The 16,483-nt window shown below is 35.7% G+C and overlaps 4 protein-coding genes, 1 non-coding gene and 1 pseudogene across 6 annotated transcripts; 3 read left to right on the top strand and 3 right to left on the bottom strand.

The window, feature by feature from the left end:
- Nucleotides 1-1,028: 1,028 nt before the first annotated feature.
- LOC130727204 (U5 spliceosomal RNA) lies at nucleotides 1,029-1,166 on the bottom strand (annotated as a pseudogene).
- Nucleotides 1,167-2,645: 1,479 nt separating this feature from the next.
- Nucleotides 2,646-5,452, bottom strand: LOC130726305 (soluble inorganic pyrophosphatase 6, chloroplastic-like). The gene is made up of 6 exons (XM_057577545.1): nucleotides 5,134-5,452; nucleotides 4,373-4,533; nucleotides 3,959-4,059; nucleotides 3,665-3,846; nucleotides 3,197-3,295; nucleotides 2,646-2,867 (listed from the first exon to the last, which is right to left on the bottom strand). The coding sequence occupies exons 1-6, from the start codon at nucleotides 5,368-5,370 to the stop codon at nucleotides 2,775-2,777; spliced, it is 873 nt and encodes a 290-aa protein (XP_057433528.1). The 5' UTR covers nucleotides 5,371-5,452; the 3' UTR covers nucleotides 2,646-2,774.
- A 2,456-nt stretch (nucleotides 5,453-7,908) lies between these two features.
- Nucleotides 7,909-10,701, top strand: LOC130726855 (transcription factor bHLH25-like). 2 transcript variants are annotated; one of them, XM_057578176.1, is made up of 5 exons: nucleotides 7,909-8,232; nucleotides 8,595-8,660; nucleotides 8,893-9,366; nucleotides 9,626-9,991; nucleotides 10,101-10,701. In XM_057578176.1, the coding sequence occupies exons 2-5, from the start codon at nucleotides 8,628-8,630 to the stop codon at nucleotides 10,173-10,175; spliced, it is 948 nt and encodes a 315-aa protein (XP_057434159.1). In that variant the 5' UTR covers nucleotides 7,909-8,232; nucleotides 8,595-8,627; the 3' UTR covers nucleotides 10,176-10,701. The 2 variants fall into 2 exon arrangements, with proteins under 2 accessions (XP_057434159.1, XP_057434160.1); XM_057578177.1 differs by lacking the exon at nucleotides 7,909-8,232 and adding an exon at nucleotides 8,280-8,451.
- A 1,790-nt stretch (nucleotides 10,702-12,491) lies between these two features.
- On the bottom strand, nucleotides 12,492-12,983 carry LOC130725799 (uncharacterized). Its single transcript, XM_057576988.1, has one exon. The coding sequence runs from the start codon at nucleotides 12,981-12,983 to the stop codon at nucleotides 12,492-12,494; it is 492 nt and encodes a 163-aa protein (XP_057432971.1).
- Nucleotides 12,984-13,441: 458 nt separating this feature from the next.
- Nucleotides 13,442-13,515, top strand: TRNAV-AAC (transfer RNA valine (anticodon AAC)). The gene has a single exon. It is a non-coding gene; the product is annotated as a tRNA-Val (tRNA).
- A 237-nt stretch (nucleotides 13,516-13,752) lies between these two features.
- On the top strand, nucleotides 13,753-15,699 carry LOC130722448 (protein TUNICAMYCIN INDUCED 1). Its single transcript, XM_057573178.1, has 2 exons — nucleotides 13,753-14,268; nucleotides 14,726-15,699. The coding sequence occupies exons 1-2, from the start codon at nucleotides 13,840-13,842 to the stop codon at nucleotides 15,545-15,547; spliced, it is 1,251 nt and encodes a 416-aa protein (XP_057429161.1). The 5' UTR covers nucleotides 13,753-13,839; the 3' UTR covers nucleotides 15,548-15,699.
- Nucleotides 15,700-16,483: the final 784 nt, after the last annotated feature.

The following is a 16,483-nucleotide window of genomic DNA, read 5'->3' as shown; positions in this document are numbered from 1 at the left end:
TCATGTTTCTATTCATTCAATCACCATACTTCACTGTTAACCATGTTGTACATAATATAGGGACACATGTCAATGACAATATATGAGTATCCTGTACCCAAATTAGCTTATTCTCTACAAGTAACCTAAAACAATATTTTTTAGTAATGATGTATAGACATACATTTTTCCCGAAATATCCTTCAGACCTACCACTTTATGGTGGGTTTAACTCCCATAACACTTAGTGGTATATCTGACGGATATCCGGAAAAAAGTGAATAAATAAAAGTCTGCTCACCACATGGCTTGTGACTAATTTGAGCATTAGTCTACAATTTTATATGGTAGCAACATTAGGAACTTCGTACTCTTAAACAATGTGGGACTGAATTGTTTTCTCACACACATGACACATCTGCTGAATTGTTTTCTCACACACATCTGTTAAATCAAATAATTTTATAGCATGTTTAATTATAGTTCTGCGTATTCATTTCATTCTGCCAAGATCTACACACAGTAACTTATATTTCACAGTACAGTTTTTGTAATGTCTTCTATAGTTCTGTAAAATTTTGAAATTGTTTCCATCAATTGCTTAAAAGTTGTTACATGAGCACCTTCAAGCATGACAAAACAACTCCCAAACACTCAAAAGTTTTATTTATTAAATCATTCATTATATACATGTAATGTCTTACCTTCAAAAAAAAAATGTCTTGAAGAATAATGTTGCAGAGTAAATCAAATTAACAACACCAATAGACCTAAAACTGATGAAATATAAGAAGTCCCACATGCGGGAGTTAGAGAAAAGAACAAAGGTAGAACAACAGTTTATAAGCAGTGTTGGAGGTTCAATTGTCTTAGGAACAACACACTCTCTTCAAGCCCACTCTCCCTGAACAATAGTTATATTTTGGGCCCAGGACACACCAAACCGACAAAGCAAGTATTTTGCATGACAATTCTATTGCCAAGAGTAATCAAAATAGCTTATAGCTTATTCTGAACAAGTAACCAAAATTTTGAACTTGGATTAGCAGGGACCTTCTAAAAGAAGGTCACCTTCCAAATAGACGCGTATGCCACTTTAAGTAGAGAGCACACTTTAAGTAGAGAGCACACGGTATTCTTTAGTAAAAGGCGAAAGAATAGTTCGCTCTGTGCTCACTACATGGCTCCGTGACTATTGAAAGCACCGGTCTACACTTTTATATTGTAGCAACTGTAGAATCTTTCTTCTCTTGAGCAATGTGGGACTTCATGGTTCTCACACAAACCTCAATGAAAACAAATGATACTCTGCTAGAACTATGGTTCTGCATATTCATTTTTATTCTGAAAAGATCTGCACACTAAAACATTTATATTTCACAGTACATAACTAATATCTAGCTTAGCTAGTTCTTAGGTTCCATTGAGAAAGCTTGTAACAACTATTAGATGATAAAGGTCACAAGTCACAAAGTTTTCATAGTAGAAGCCGCCAAAGTTCTTTCCTTCTTTGACTAACACTGCAGGCATCAGGCATGCTTATTTTCAATTATTTCACTTTTTTTTTCTTCTGAAAAATCCTCTCAAACTTATTTGACAAAATGATTGATTATTCATTGAGTGTTATGTAGTATTTATGAAGTTACTTAGAAGTGAAGTTCACAATTCACCAGTTTCTTATTTCAACTTAAAGACCTTCACATTATTTCTTCAAACTAACTTATATTGTACATTGATTCTTGCAGAAAGAATTTCTTCACAATATCTTACCCTTTGATTTTGATTTCCAAAGACATGAAATTGTTGCTTTTATCACTTTTGCTGCTTAATGTTGCTTATTCTATTTCCATGCTTTATGCTGTTAACCATGCTGAATATTGGGCTATTAGGGAATTCAAAATAATCTTATCATTTTAATTAATAATTTAAACTTACTTGTTAAAATGTTCCTTATGTAATTGTACATATACACCTCTTTTAAACATTTATATTATTCAATAGTGGCGCATTTATTTTGAGATATCTTTTTCTAATGAGAAAAAAGGTTCATGTTTATGCGTTACTCATGCGTCTGCAAATAGGAACACAACTTTCCGCCCGACTTGCACATGTAAGGCATGATGTCAGCTTTCATCACGAGTCAAATCGCACTCTCCATGAATCCGATCATATTTCAAATATGTGGGAAAAATATATTTTTATTTAACTTAATTGATTAACGTGACACAAATTTGAAATCTTATTAGTATTGTAATCAAAACTTAACTACTTCTAAAAGTAAGAAGCATTTTATTGGAATATAAAGTAGGGTTCCGTGTCCTATAGTACATACTTGCATACAGAAATGTGTATAATAATACAACCACACCCGGATTCTCCATTGGCATTGAGATGATGTTACATAAAAATAATTCAGGTTAAATTAAAGTCAGGAGCAACTGTCCACAGTTTCATTGCGGATAACATTATTCTGCCAGAATAGTGGATCAAAAACTTCAGTTCAAGTCCTACAAAATTATAGTTTTAGTACCAATTATTAGCTCATTGGCTATTGCCACTCCTGTTTGGGAACCATCTGAATTCTGAAGTAATCCCATTAGAATGAAGAATGACAAAATGAAATGCAGAATACATAAGGATTAAGGCAGATGAATATACTGAACGAGTGTCAGGCCAAAAAAGGTAAATAATGTCATTGATATAATCGTGAAGCTCGACAGAAGAGTTTGCTAAGTCATAAATAGCATTGTAGAAAATGCAAGCATTGGCATGAGTAACTAACACTGTCAATGCATTTACACAAGTGACAACTCTCCAGCATGAATTGATCTCTTGATAAGTCTACTCCAGGACTCATTGGTCTCTGTAATGACCTTAAGCGCATAATCCTGTTCACCAAATGTAAGGGTCAGAGTTAAGACAGATTCAACAGAGATAAAATGAGCACACACAAGAAGAATACATTATATCACCAGTAACCCTAAAACACTCCCATCTCCCTAACCCTATGGTGATCTAGCAACAAACATCTACCAGAAAAAAACAGCTCTTAACAGAAACATAATACATCCAGAAAGACAATTACTTTAGTAACCAAAACAATAAGCAATAAATCATTAAAATAATATGTAAAGTGATAAACTATTTCATAAAGTTCAAAACAGAAGAAAGAATTCCTTAGGATACTTGCTGTAAGAGATTCATGCAGTAAGAGTACCTTATTTGCTGCCTGGTTTCTGAGCCCAAATTTATTAGCGGGTTTCCCATCAGGTATCTTGTAGTCTCTGAACCAGTCCCTAATTGCTGTGAGGGTTCCCTGGAGACAACCAAAAATAATATAATACACATAAGATGCTGATCATGACAACAATTGAGCATCACATTCACATCTAGCAAGAATATTTCCATCTTAATGGAAGTGACTTCAGTATAGGTTGCATACAGGAACACATAATTGCCCTCCTAATCAGATCAAATCCTTAATTTCAATTGTTCAATCAATACCATAAGCATCGGCTCAGCAGTCTTGTTAGTTAATTTTGCAGTAACAGTAAAAAAGCTGACTTCACTAAGTAGGTAGCTTGGATCAGACACTTGCAAATCACTCAAACTGCTCCACGTGATTGTAAACAGATAAATGGCAGAACAGAAATAAATAATTAGCTAGTTATGAAGCAGAGCTTACTGGAAAATGCTTCTCAACATCATCAACATCATTCACAAGTGAAGCCTTTGGATCATCTAATGAAATTGCAACTATTTTCCAATCAAGTTCTCCTTCATCAATCATGGCTAATGCACCCAGCGGTTTGATCTTGAGAACATCGCCTATTTTCCTCTGGCTTTCACCAATCTCAACCACATCAACTACAAATTAACAAGAATTTTAGACATGTTTTGTTGCAGTCCTATTTATGACAAGACAACATTATGGGAAAGATTGGGGTCTAGATTCATTAGTAATGGAAATATGGAATACCTGGATCATTATCTCCAAATGCTCCTTCAACTTCAGAGTTTGCAAGAGATGGATCTTCCCATGTCTGTGGAAGTAAGCCATAGTTCCAATGTATATTATAACTGGAGAGCAAGCAAAAGATAAGTTTTAGAATAGGATAAATATGCAACTAAATCAAATAGCTAAATTACAAAAGAAAAGTATCAAAAGAAGGCAAAAAGAATCCCGAGACCTGATGAATGAGGCATGCAAAATGCTACAATTATTAAATTAGGCTCCTCTAAATATACCACAGGACATTTACATTGCCAATGCTCCCTTAATAAAGATAAACTCTTGGTTGGAAAATAGATTTATGTTAAGGAATAAAAGTGTTCGGCCAATGACAAAAAATACAACGAAAAGGGAACAGTGAGCTTTGAAGTTGTATCTCACGGGTAAAATCGAAGCTTTCCCTTTTTAATGTCCTGTTTTATGGGAGTGAAAGGCTCATCAGTGGCAACCTCCATCTTTGCACTGGATTCTTTTGGTATTTCAACAACGAAGTTGAAGACACCCCCACCTAACTGCAATGGAATATCATGCCAGGGAGAAACCTGCATAATTTACAGATTATTTTTCAGTACCTGTCCTTGATTCCAATCACAACAGGAGAGTTAAAGTGTATAAGAAAAAAGCGAAAACACACACACACACAAGAAACATCTCTATCAGCTTCTGAACTCTGAAGTGTATCAAAATCAAAATTAACCAACACCATACCAATGCTATCTCACAAGTCACAACAAATTAAAAAGCTATTCAGTATTCATCTATCAAAGAAAACACTACAATTAAACCAGACATCAGTCCTAGATCAGCTCAAGCATCCAATGATTTATTCATTTCTAACACTTCCATCCTCCCAATAAACAGCAAGCAAATGCTCAGGAAATGAAAAACCATCAATTTTCAATTCCACATTGAATGCCATTTTTTACTAATCAAAACACAGCAACCACACACCACCCTCTTTCCATTGCAGTGACAATGATACAAAAAGAAAGAAACTTTGATGCCCCAACATCACAAAGTTCTAGTTCTAAGCAAAACCCAGTAGCAGAATCTTAAAAAAATCCCAAATTTTCGATGCCCGTTTAATAATAATATGCAAATTTGAACCCAATTAAAATTAAAGAGAGGGATGAGAAAAGTACCTTGTTGCCAGATTGATCGACGAAGAAAGCTCTGTAATCGAGGGATTGGGGTTGGCCTTCTTCCTTGAGCAAAACCTGAGGATTGTAAATGGCTCTGCAGGTAAAAGACCTGGTAGTCCTGGAACTAGAAACATTGAGGCAAAGGGTAGATTGGGAGCCAACAAAGGGCTTCTTCTTGGTAAGTAGAGAGCATGTGGAGTTGCTGGTTATGGCTATTGCTCTGGTGGTGGCTGCCATGGAATGAGTTGAGTTGAGATGCTGCTAGAGTGAGTGAGTGAGTCAGTGTTTGTATGTTCTGTGCTGATTATGACCCGATACATTATTTCATGCAACCTCATTTTAACCATTTCTTTAGTACAAGATTCTCTTATTATTGATTGATTGGTTAAATTCATGTGGGCCTCAAACTAGAATTTACATATAAATTTTGATCAATCATATGAGATATGAGGTGTGTACTTTATGTACAACTTATTACTCGGGCTTAGGATCATCGATGCGAGAAGGCTACAACCGGTTACTAAGCTGAGGAGGATGTTGGGCCGGTAAAGTAGTCGCTCCTCATGTTGAAGGTCTTGGATCGTCGATACGAGAAGGCTACAACTGGTTGCTTAGCTGAGGAGGATGTTGAAGCAACCGATCCTCATGCCAGAGCTCATGGGACCTCAGAAGATAACGATAGAGTGTTATTAACATTTGTCTTGGTTGAGTCCACGTAAGCTAAAAAGTGAGCGATGCTTGTTGAGGGAATAAAATATTTTTTTATGGATATTTGTCTAATAGGGGATACATAAAAAAATAATTCAATTGATAAAAAATATTTAATAGTTTCAAAAAATAACAAAAGTATAAATGTTAAAAATTAAGTGTTGAATAAAAAAATCAAATAAAAGTAACATTTGGCTGAACAATGATAGATGCAGATATTAAGAGTGTGTTTGATTTTCAGTTGGAAAACCTAGTAATTAATTATGGTATAGTAAAATCAATTAGGGATAACCACATGGATGTGACTCCATCCTAAGAAGAGGCACATTCTATAATTTAAATAATCAAATAAAAATTAAACAAAGTTATTTAATCACAAGTTTTTTTTTCTAGCTTTGGGCCTCTTAACAAATAATTAGTGTTTGTTTGATTTTTAGTTTAAAAGTGTGATGTTTAAGCATGTGTTTGTTTCTACAATCAGTTGAATTAAAGGCTAACGAAAGTATAAAATCCTTGTTGAGTTAGGACCTCAAGATGCAATATCTCACTTCTTCAAATAGATTAAACATGAGTAGACGTTAGAGCTAAACTCAAACACACACTAAATTATCTTCAACGCACAGAAAAAATAAGAGCCGGCTCTTAAAACCTCCAGCTGAGCTAAGAGCCCAGCGTTGGAGTTGCTCTTATACACCTAATTGTACAATTGTATTGCTCTTTAGGGGCTTACAAATTATAATCTTCTTAAACTGTTAATGCAGTTTGGTGTCACTTTTAGATATGAGTAAAACAATATTTTAGCAATTATCTACAGATATATCTGTTTAGCTGGGCTAGTTTTTGGGCTTTAGGTAAGTGATCAGTCCATATTGGCTGCTCATTCAGTGTTTTCATGTTTTATATTTCATGTAGTATTAACTTGTCAAAAGAAAGAAACAAGATCCATGTCCTCGGCAGAACAACCTCAGTGATGAGGTTTGAAATTGTCAATGGACACTTCAACAATTCGATGGCATGAATGGGACACATTTAAGGATTATCAGTTCAATGAAATAAACAATTTGTATGAACCGTCACTTTAGACTTCCAAGCCAAAACAAAATTTTACTTTTAGATTTGGTAACGTTTTGAAATTAACAAAGCTATCACTTTAAATTTTTCTTTTCATTTTTAAGAAGGGTATGAAGTGGGAACCGCCATTTGAAAGAGATAGAGACTAGAGAGATTAATATTTACTAACAATTTTTAATTCTTAAGTCTACGTGTGCAGGATTTCTAGAAAGGTACTGTGACCAGAACAGTTCCACTTCCAGCACACAACATCATGTTCGAATCTGGACTCAACAATTCCCACGAGAATCAGGATCAATCCATCAAAATCAACTACCTATTCTTTTAATTTATTGGATGGTTGAAAATTATTTAAAAACATATTCTCCTTAATCATTATAATGATAATGTAACACTAACATATAATTCAAGTAATATATACTTAATTTTTTAAAATGATGTTTTAAATACGAGAGTCTTGTGTCATATTTAAAGAATCAACATCATCAAAATATAGATGTTTTTGATTCAAACAAGATTTTTTCTCGTGTCTATACCGGTGTTAAAAAAAACTATTTATTACTCCTAATCTCATCACTATGAAAATTTGAGTACCCACTTAATTATTGTGTGAACTCTTAAACAAGTCGGTTAGTGGGTCACACTATCATTGAGTTATAAGTTTTTCTTCACACACTTGCTCTTTGGGAATTGGCTAAAATTATCTCAAGTCAATGGAAACTCTTGTATTTCACCAAACTCTCTGTGGGGACCCTCCTTCAAAACCAATCTTAACGTTCATATTTGAAAATTGACAATTTACCAACCGGTAATTGATTACAGTATCAACTTAGGATCTCACTATGTTGTTAATTGAAATATGGGTTGTATGATATTGATAAGCTCTTGCAAATTAGTTGTGACTTTCAAATGATCTTTGACCAAGGCAATGAAAAATCTAACAAAGTGACTAAGGACAAATGAAAAAGAGGGACCGCATAGTGAAGATTTTGCAAACCCTTGATCAAGATTTCAATGTATAGTTGGTGAAGAACACCGCCAAAGTCCACACAATAGCAATTGGTGGGTGTGTTATTTATTTGTCAGCTTTTGGAATATAAAATTGCGTTAAGTATATTATCATTGATTGAAACATAGGCTTCTATTCTTGTATGTAAAAGCCAGTTCACATCAACAACCCGTGAGCATCATAATGCAACTCTTCTAAGTTGGGATACAGTGAGGTGGAGTGGACAAAAGGAATTACAACAACAAAATATATAAAGCTGAAGCAGCTAGGGAATCAGCAGCAACATTGAGAGCTGCAATCTACCTTAACCAGTAAGCTTCTTCTCCATCTTAAAACATTTGAATGCAAGTTTCCAAGATTTTTTCTCACTAAATAATTGATCTAGATTTAGTGCATGTTTTGTATACACGGTAAAAACCACGGTGAGTCCAAAATCATGGGGTATAGTTGCAAACATTAAAAGAAGTTGCTTCTCTTCATGGTGACTTGACTTCACCATAGTTTTCCACCTTTATCCAAACATGCAATAGGTGGGATATTGTGGTTTCTGTTTGTTGCTTTCTTCTTCAATCAATGTATCTAATCTTAATGGGCATTTAGCCAATATTGCTATCAGCTATATGAAATCAAAGTAACAAAACTAATTAGCTTTTCCTTCTGACTTTTTTTCCAGGACATCATCTTCAACTGTTTTGGTAGCAGGAATATGCATATGGAGATTTCATCTTTACCTGAACAGGTAAGACATATATCTGTTGCAAAATTAGTCTTGCAAGTTGCAACCAAATTAATTGAATTTTTACTTTGCAAGTTGGAACCATTTATGATTTAAACAAGGCAAATAATTAATAAATGAATGAAACATGGATATATTTGAATCTTTCTGCAGGCTAGATAGTTGATGACACATGTGTATGAAACTTCTGAAAGTTGAGTAGGGAAGGTTATATTTTCTGATTTTGATTTTGCAGGGGTTGATAGAGGATCCTAACTTCCTCCACCAGTGGCGCTTTGGCTCTATTGATCCCCCAAGCTTAACAGCTTCCGCTGCTTTTGGAGAGGCTTTGCAAAAACATTCATTCACTAATAATAGCCCAAACTTCAACCACAAAACTTCTACTGATACACAATATGCTTCCTGCCAAAATCTGATTTCATTTGCTGATTCAAGTCATCACATGAATCAATTGGGACTAGTGAGGCCTAAAGAGGAGATGGAGAGTCCTAAAATTGATAACACTGCTCTCGCAAACATGTTGATCTCTCAAGGAGCCTTCATGAATCAAAACTATGCCTTCAAAGCTTGCCAGGAGGATAAAAAGATTGGGGCATGTCATAAACTTTCTCAACCTCATCATGAGCATGTAATTGCTGAAAGGAAGCGGCGAGAGAAGCTCAGCCAGAGGTTCATTGCTCTGTCAGCTCTTGTTCCGGGCCTGAAAAAGGTAGGAAACACGGTTAACAAGCTTTAATTTTGTTAATATCATTCTGAGTTTACTTGTCTGTCTGCCACAATCTTAGAATTTGGATTAGGCCTAATTCTATCCCAAAAGATAGCTTAGAAATGAAGATTGTTGTACAATTTATAAGAACTATTTTACTCATATCTCTAGTCAGTGTGAAACTGCTCAACACACAATGTGTATTTCTAAACTTTTCATTGGAAATACAATGGTTTCATTTTTTTGAACTTCCTACTAACAGATGGACAAAGCTTCTGTTCTTGGAGAAGCTATCAAGTACTTGAAGCAAATGCAAGAAAAGGTGAGTGCTCTAGAGGAGGAGCAGAAGCGGAAGAAAACTGTGGAATCTGTGGTGATTCTGAAGAAATCTCTATGTAATGATGCTGAAGACACTTCTTCAGACAATGGTGGTGAATTTGATGACACACTGCCTGAAATTGAAGCACGATTCTGTGAAAGAAATGTCCTCATAAGGCTGCACTGTCTGAAGAATAAAGGAATTATAGAGAAAACAATCAGTGAGATTGAGAAGTTCCATTTAAAAGTTATCAATAGCAGTGCCTTGACATTTGGGAGCTTTGCCCTTGATATTACCATTATTGCTCAGGTAATTCCTTTAACTAAATGAGTTAATATATTCATTGTTTTTCATTACTTTCTTCCAATGAGTATAATTTTATTTCAATAAATTAAGGAATTGTTTCTGCATTTCACAGATGGATATGGGATTTTGCATGACAGGAAAGGATCTTGTGAGAAACCTACGTTCAGCTCTATCATCTCTCATGTGAAGTTGTTTGTTATTTTGTTCACCAGTCCACTACCCCCATTATATAGAAGAATCAATCAATCTATCTTCTCCAACAGAAGAATAGGAGTACAATCAATCAAATAAAGCAGTTCAAGTTGAAGTTTTTCAGTGATAATTCTGTTTGCAATGCCTGTGATGTCAGCCATCTCAATCAAGCATGTTTGCTCTGATCAATGTTCATTTTGCGGGAGGGTTTTTTCTTTTTGCATGCTCAACTTGTTGACCATGTTACTATCACCTTGATCCTTGAGTGATACCCTCCTGTTTCTAGAATGTGGAGCTTCTTATAGGCTTTTTTTGGGCAGGAATGAAAAGTTAAACTTTTCCATATCTTGCTTTTTATTTTTGACAAACAGGCCTTTGTTGTTGAGTAACCTGCTACTTTCCATGTGTTTTGCTTTGAAAAAAAGTGGTCAGGACTCTTGTACTTGTTTTTATTTGGAGCAGTATCTGCTTGTAAAAGTTTGGTTAACTGTTACTAATAATAGAATCATTTTGTACCTTCATATAGTGGAACAATATTTGCATAAAACCCGAAAATAACCAATATATTTTTATTATTCATGAGGTGAATGATTTTTTGGTGCTTCATGAGGTGAATGATGGTGATAATAATACGAGAATATCAATATCTTAGCAATTTATTATGAGCAGTACACTTTTTTAAAACACATTCTCTATTGTAGAGAATTTCCGTCGCAAATTCCGTCACAGATAAACAAGCAACCAGTTTTGTTGGAAGATAGATTTTGCGACGGAAACGATTCCGTCGCCATAACCTTGTTTCCAAGGAATTTGTGACGGATAAAATTTCTGTCGCAAAAGTGCTATCCAGGGTTTTGTGACGGATATATGTTCCGTCGCAAATGAGGTGACAAACATTTGTGACGGAAATGAAATCCGTCGCAATCTGTCTGAGAAGGACTTTGTGACGAATTATAACCCGTCACAAAACTTCGTAGCGGTTTTCTATTCAGACAAGGACTTTGTGACGGATTTGTTTCCGTCGCAAATTTAATTTCTTGGTAAATCGTTTCCAAACTACTTTTTTTGTGATAAATAGTTTTATTTTTATATTATTTAAAAAAAACTTGCTTTCTCACTTTAGTCTCAAAACATTACGTCTTGTCATGACTTTATAACTTGGTGACTAAAAATGTTTTCATAATTGAATTTCATTAAAATAGATTTTGTTTTCAAACACATGTTTTGTTCCAATCAAAATACTCAATTACAGAACTGTTTGATAATTGATTGGAATACAAGAAGAAAATGTGATTCTCTAAAGTTTGGCTAGAGTAAGCGTGATTTGATTCCTATTATTTATCATATTGCTCAATGACTTTCACATGTCTTACTTTACTTGTTCAATGATTTCATCAATTGTGCATAAGAAGAATTATGTCCTAAATAAAAAAATATTTCACATCTTCAATTATATTTCTTTTCATTTATGATATGTAGACTGGCGTGGGAGTTGGGACCAAGCAATAAGAAGAGGCCCACGAGACAGGTCAACAAGCCTAATTGGATGAAGGATTTTAGTTGAGAATATTAACATGTAGGTTTAATAACACTTTTGGTCTCTTACTTATCATGATTTGACAATTTTGATTCCTCGTGAAATCTATTAGCTTTCAACGTCTCTCATAATTACTAATTGTTGCAGTTTTGATTTTCCGTCAAATTCCATCTAATTTTTTACGATTTTTGATTTAAAAATCAATTAAAAAAACTAGAAATCATAAAATTGTTAATTAGAAAACATAAAACTGTTGTTCAAACCTTATTTTTAATTGGTTTTTTAATTAAAACCCATTATATATTGGATGAAAGTTTACAAAAATCCAAAACTGCAACAATTAGTAAACGTGAGTGACGTTGTAGGCTAATAAATTCCCGAGAGATTAAAACTGTTAAATCATAATAAGTGAGGATAAAAATGCTATTAAGCTTAATATGTATTGGGCCAGCCCTTATAGCATTCAGAACTTAAGTCTAATTTCTCTAGTATTCCAGATAGTTCTATGATCTTAAAGTTTGGGCCAACTCCGCCTCTCACTACCTTCAGAAGATTTTTTTAGCAAATAATAAATAGTGTAAACATTCTTTATTTTCAATTAATGAATCTTTTAACCAAAAAAAAACTAATGAATCTTTTACCATTGAAAAAAAAAAGTCTTTATTTCCAAGTAATGAAAAACGAGCTTTCCTCACAACTTTTCTCTTATTTTTTCTTAATTTTTTTTATAACAACAACAAAGAAAAGAAAATAGGACAAAAGAAAACTAAGGCATTAGAAGAGCCACACCAAGTACATCAGCTTGCAAAAGGGGCATAACCCATCCAAAGGAGCACTCCAAACGCTGACAACACTCGCATGAGTTGAACCAAGCTTGGCCAAATGATCAGCAACAACATTTCCTTCACGAAGCTTGTGTCGGCAGTGAACAACCCAACTTCGACGAAGAAGGCTCTTGATGCTACCTATTATGCAAGCGTACTGATGAAGCAGAGGATGATATGCAGTGATAAGTCCTAAAGCAAGCAGCGAGTCAATGAAAAACTCCACACGCCTATGACCATGCTCCCAACACAAACTCAAGCCCCGAAGAATGGCCAAAAGCTTCGTCCGAAGACTGTCACAAACACATGCATGCCAAGTAAAACCAAAAATCCAATTACCCTCAGTAGAACGAACAACCCCCCAATCCCAAAGGGAACTGCCATAAGTTTTGAGGGAAATAAAGCCTGGACGAAGCAAAATCCATCGAACCCAACGCTCCATCTGCGGGGGAACTGAGCGATAAAGAATTTGAGCTACCAACACCCAAAAGGCCTGGGCCTCCCGCACCACCTGAAAAGGCTGCCGGTTCAAGCCAGCAAACAACGCTCTACACCTAGCTTTCCAATTACTTTTCTCTACTAGGTTTTACAATTGGTTTGTTAAAAAAAGAAAATACAATTGGTAGCGTATCTTCCTTTCAATATCTTTCATAAACCATATTTTTCTCTTTAACTTAAATTTCTTCTTTTCAAAAAAAAAAATTTCAATTTCTCATTATTCTATCATATAATACATTCACCACTTCTTCATGTTTTTTTCCGTTGCTACACTCATTATGTGTTTATCTAATACCTTTTGTTTTTTATCTTTCTTATCTTACCTTGTGGATACATCATTTTGCTCTAAAAAAACAAGTTCAAGTGTATTAATATTCAGAAGCTGTCCAACAATACCAACAAGGTTTCGTGGTGTAGTTGGTTATCACGTCAGTCTAACACACTGAAGGTCTCCGGTTCGAACCCGGGCGAAGCCATTCTTTTTGTATTCTTTTTCATAAATACATCACATCACCAAAACGTCGTCGTATCACACAAATTAGTGGATGAAAATTACACGCCGAGATCAAAGCCGCGAAAATATACGTCACGTTTTTTCACTCCACGAATCTCCACCAATCAGATTCATCCTCATATAACTTTCTCCATTCTCATTGGTCCACCTCATCACACCAGAACCTTCCTCACACCTATTTCTTACCCACACACTTCATTCCCACCCAAAATTCCATTCATTCATTCTCTTCTCTTCAAATTCGTACCAATTCGTGTTCGTATTCGTGCAAACGAAACTCAATTCAATGGAATCGAAATCGCTTCTCACCTTCATCATCACGTTCCTCTTCCTCCTCCTCCATTCCAACGCAAAACCTCCCCTCCCAAACGCGTTCTCTGATTTGAAGGAATCGATTGTGAAAGGGCTAGGGTTTACAGCGGAAGACGATTTTAAGATTTCAGGGTTTGATCCTAGGGATGCTAAAGTGGGCCATTCCGTGGAGTATCAATTTGACATTGAGGTTGATGACAAGGTGATTCCGTTCAAGCTTCTTGAGGATGTTAATCGCTGGGAATATGTTGATCTTCCCATTTTCCGGGTCGAGGATCAAAACGGGTTGGTTCCGAAGAAGCGGGTTGGGGAAAACGGGTTGCCCGTTTTGGCTCCGTTTCAGCTTGCTGGTCCCATGGAGCTTTGGATTCAGGATGCTAAGGACATGAGAATCTCTCTCCCTGTAAGTCATTTGATCCTTTTGCTAATGCTTCTTTCAATTGAATGTAAAGTTTTTAATTAGAATTGAAAATTGTAGTTATTTATATCACTTTTGCATTTTCAATTTAATAAATGCTTTCGTTTCATATAAAAATTGTGATTTTTTTTGTATAATTTAATGGTAACGCACCGTCAGTGTTAACCGGTTGCCAAGTTCGAAGATAAGCTTTTGATTTAATTAAAATAAAAGGATCATAAATGCATTTGAATTCGTGACATTCAGTTATTTGATGTATGTGTAAAAATGTTTTACACTGACCGTGCACAACCATCATGCTGAAATTTATTTCAATCTGCTTAAGAGTATTTGTTTTGGTGAAATGATGAAGATTGAAGGGAGTATTATATAGGAAGTGCTATATTTGGATTTTAGTAATGAATAATGAGGGAGTGATTTGATCTTGATTTTTGTCTTGCAGCATGATGTGGATGCTGGTGTGTTGAAGAAAGTGATTTTGGCTGAGGGGGCTGTGGTTACTGTCAAAGGTGCGAGATCAGTGAGTCTTCGTCATCCCCTTGAATTTCCCCTGCCGTTGAACCAGACACAGAATGGGTTTGCTGCTGGTCTTCTCACTTTAGCTGAGCATCTTCGCCGTGCTTCTCGTACACAGGGTGCTCCCCTCCTCTCGCTCCGGATTGTTGGTCCTACGTCACTTGCAGCTCCTTCATCGACGTCAACCTCTTCGAATAGCAGGTTGAAGCTCAAGCTACTTGCACCTGGTCTTGTGGAGTTGTCGTCCCTGTCTAAGGCCCCAATTGAGGCTCTATCTATTGTTGATCTCCAGGATGAAGCCCCGACGCTACTTACTCCAACTCAGTTTACTGCATTGTGGCCTATTGCCTCCCTTAATGGGTCAAATGCCAACTTGGTGGGTTTTGAGAAACTTCTATCTTCTGTTCTAGGTCCTAAGGCTAACAAGAAGGGTTCCTTTAGGTTGTTGAAAGCGGATGTTTCTGCTCAGACATTTGTGAAGATAGGCTTTCAGGCTGAGAAGAAGCTGAAGGAAGGAGATGGGATTAGTTTGGAGGGTATCCCTGAGTGGAGAACCAAGCCTGAGACGTTGAAGTTGCATTTTGAGGTGTTGGCTAAGGTTGATGGTGATAAAGTCATACCGGAGAGAGTCATGCAAGTAAACCCTGTTATTGTGGAGGATACTGTGGCACCATATATGCTGACCGGGAATATGACCATGTCAAAGATACCAGTAGTTCACCCTCCTCCCAACCCTTTCCTCTTGTAATTTTGTGGAAGGGGTTCGATTTTGTGTACATTACTGAAAGGAATTGTAGAGGAGAGGAGAGAAGAGATTCTTGTTTTACTTTTGATCTATACATATGATAGTTAACTTGTAAAAATGTTAAGTAATGAGAAAATTGTTTTATTTGCCCATCACGCATGCTTCTTATACTGCCACTTTGTGATAACTGCAATGTTTCTCAAGACTATTTGAGTTAACTACTTTGGTCAAACAATTAACTTCGAGTCTGGGATTTATTAATAGTTATAGCCGCTAGAGTTTGATAGTATTTTCTTAGCATGTTAGCCTCCTTTTCTTTAAGTCTGCACCATGGTAGGAAGGAAGTTCAATTATGAGCATTAGTTGGTCTGAGTATGAAGTTTGAGCTTTTGTCAATATGGAGAATATGAAGATCACAATTCAGATCAATGTTTTAAAGAAAAAGTATTTGTTTGTCCCCAACAGCATCGAGGATTTAACATCAAACAGTTTCTTTGGATCACATGTAGTAGCTTTCTTGAAAACCACTGCAGCAATTGCAACAGTGGAATTCACTGGATTATCTAATCAAGTTGCCATCTGCATTGGAGCAGCACTTGGCAATTCCTTCACTGTTGTTCAGAGTCGCAACTCTTATTTAAAACAAATCGCTAGTCATTGGAGCAGCTACAAGGTTACACAGGCATGGTCCTCAGGGGAACTTTCTTTTTAAGGAATGAAGAGATTGATTGGTTAGACAATGGTGCTGGTGCTGGTGCTGGTGCTGCTATATTTTCCTGTTGGTATAAACATTCTTTAGTTTTTTTCTTTTCAATATTTGTCATGCAGCTTTTAAAATATGAAGAGGCTTTTGAATTATTTGATGTTATATCAGTGCATTCTTTAGCCTTATGCCAGAGCTTTCTGTTATGTCAGTGCAATTTGCACTTGAAAATATAT

The sequence above is a fragment of the Lotus japonicus genome, chromosome 6 (assembly GCF_012489685.1).
Source record: "Lotus japonicus ecotype B-129 chromosome 6, LjGifu_v1.2".
NCBI lineage: Eukaryota > Viridiplantae > Streptophyta > Magnoliopsida > Fabales > Fabaceae > Lotus > Lotus japonicus.
The sequence above is the reverse complement of the archived record's forward strand: the minus strand, read 5'-3'. Positions and strand labels throughout refer to the sequence as shown.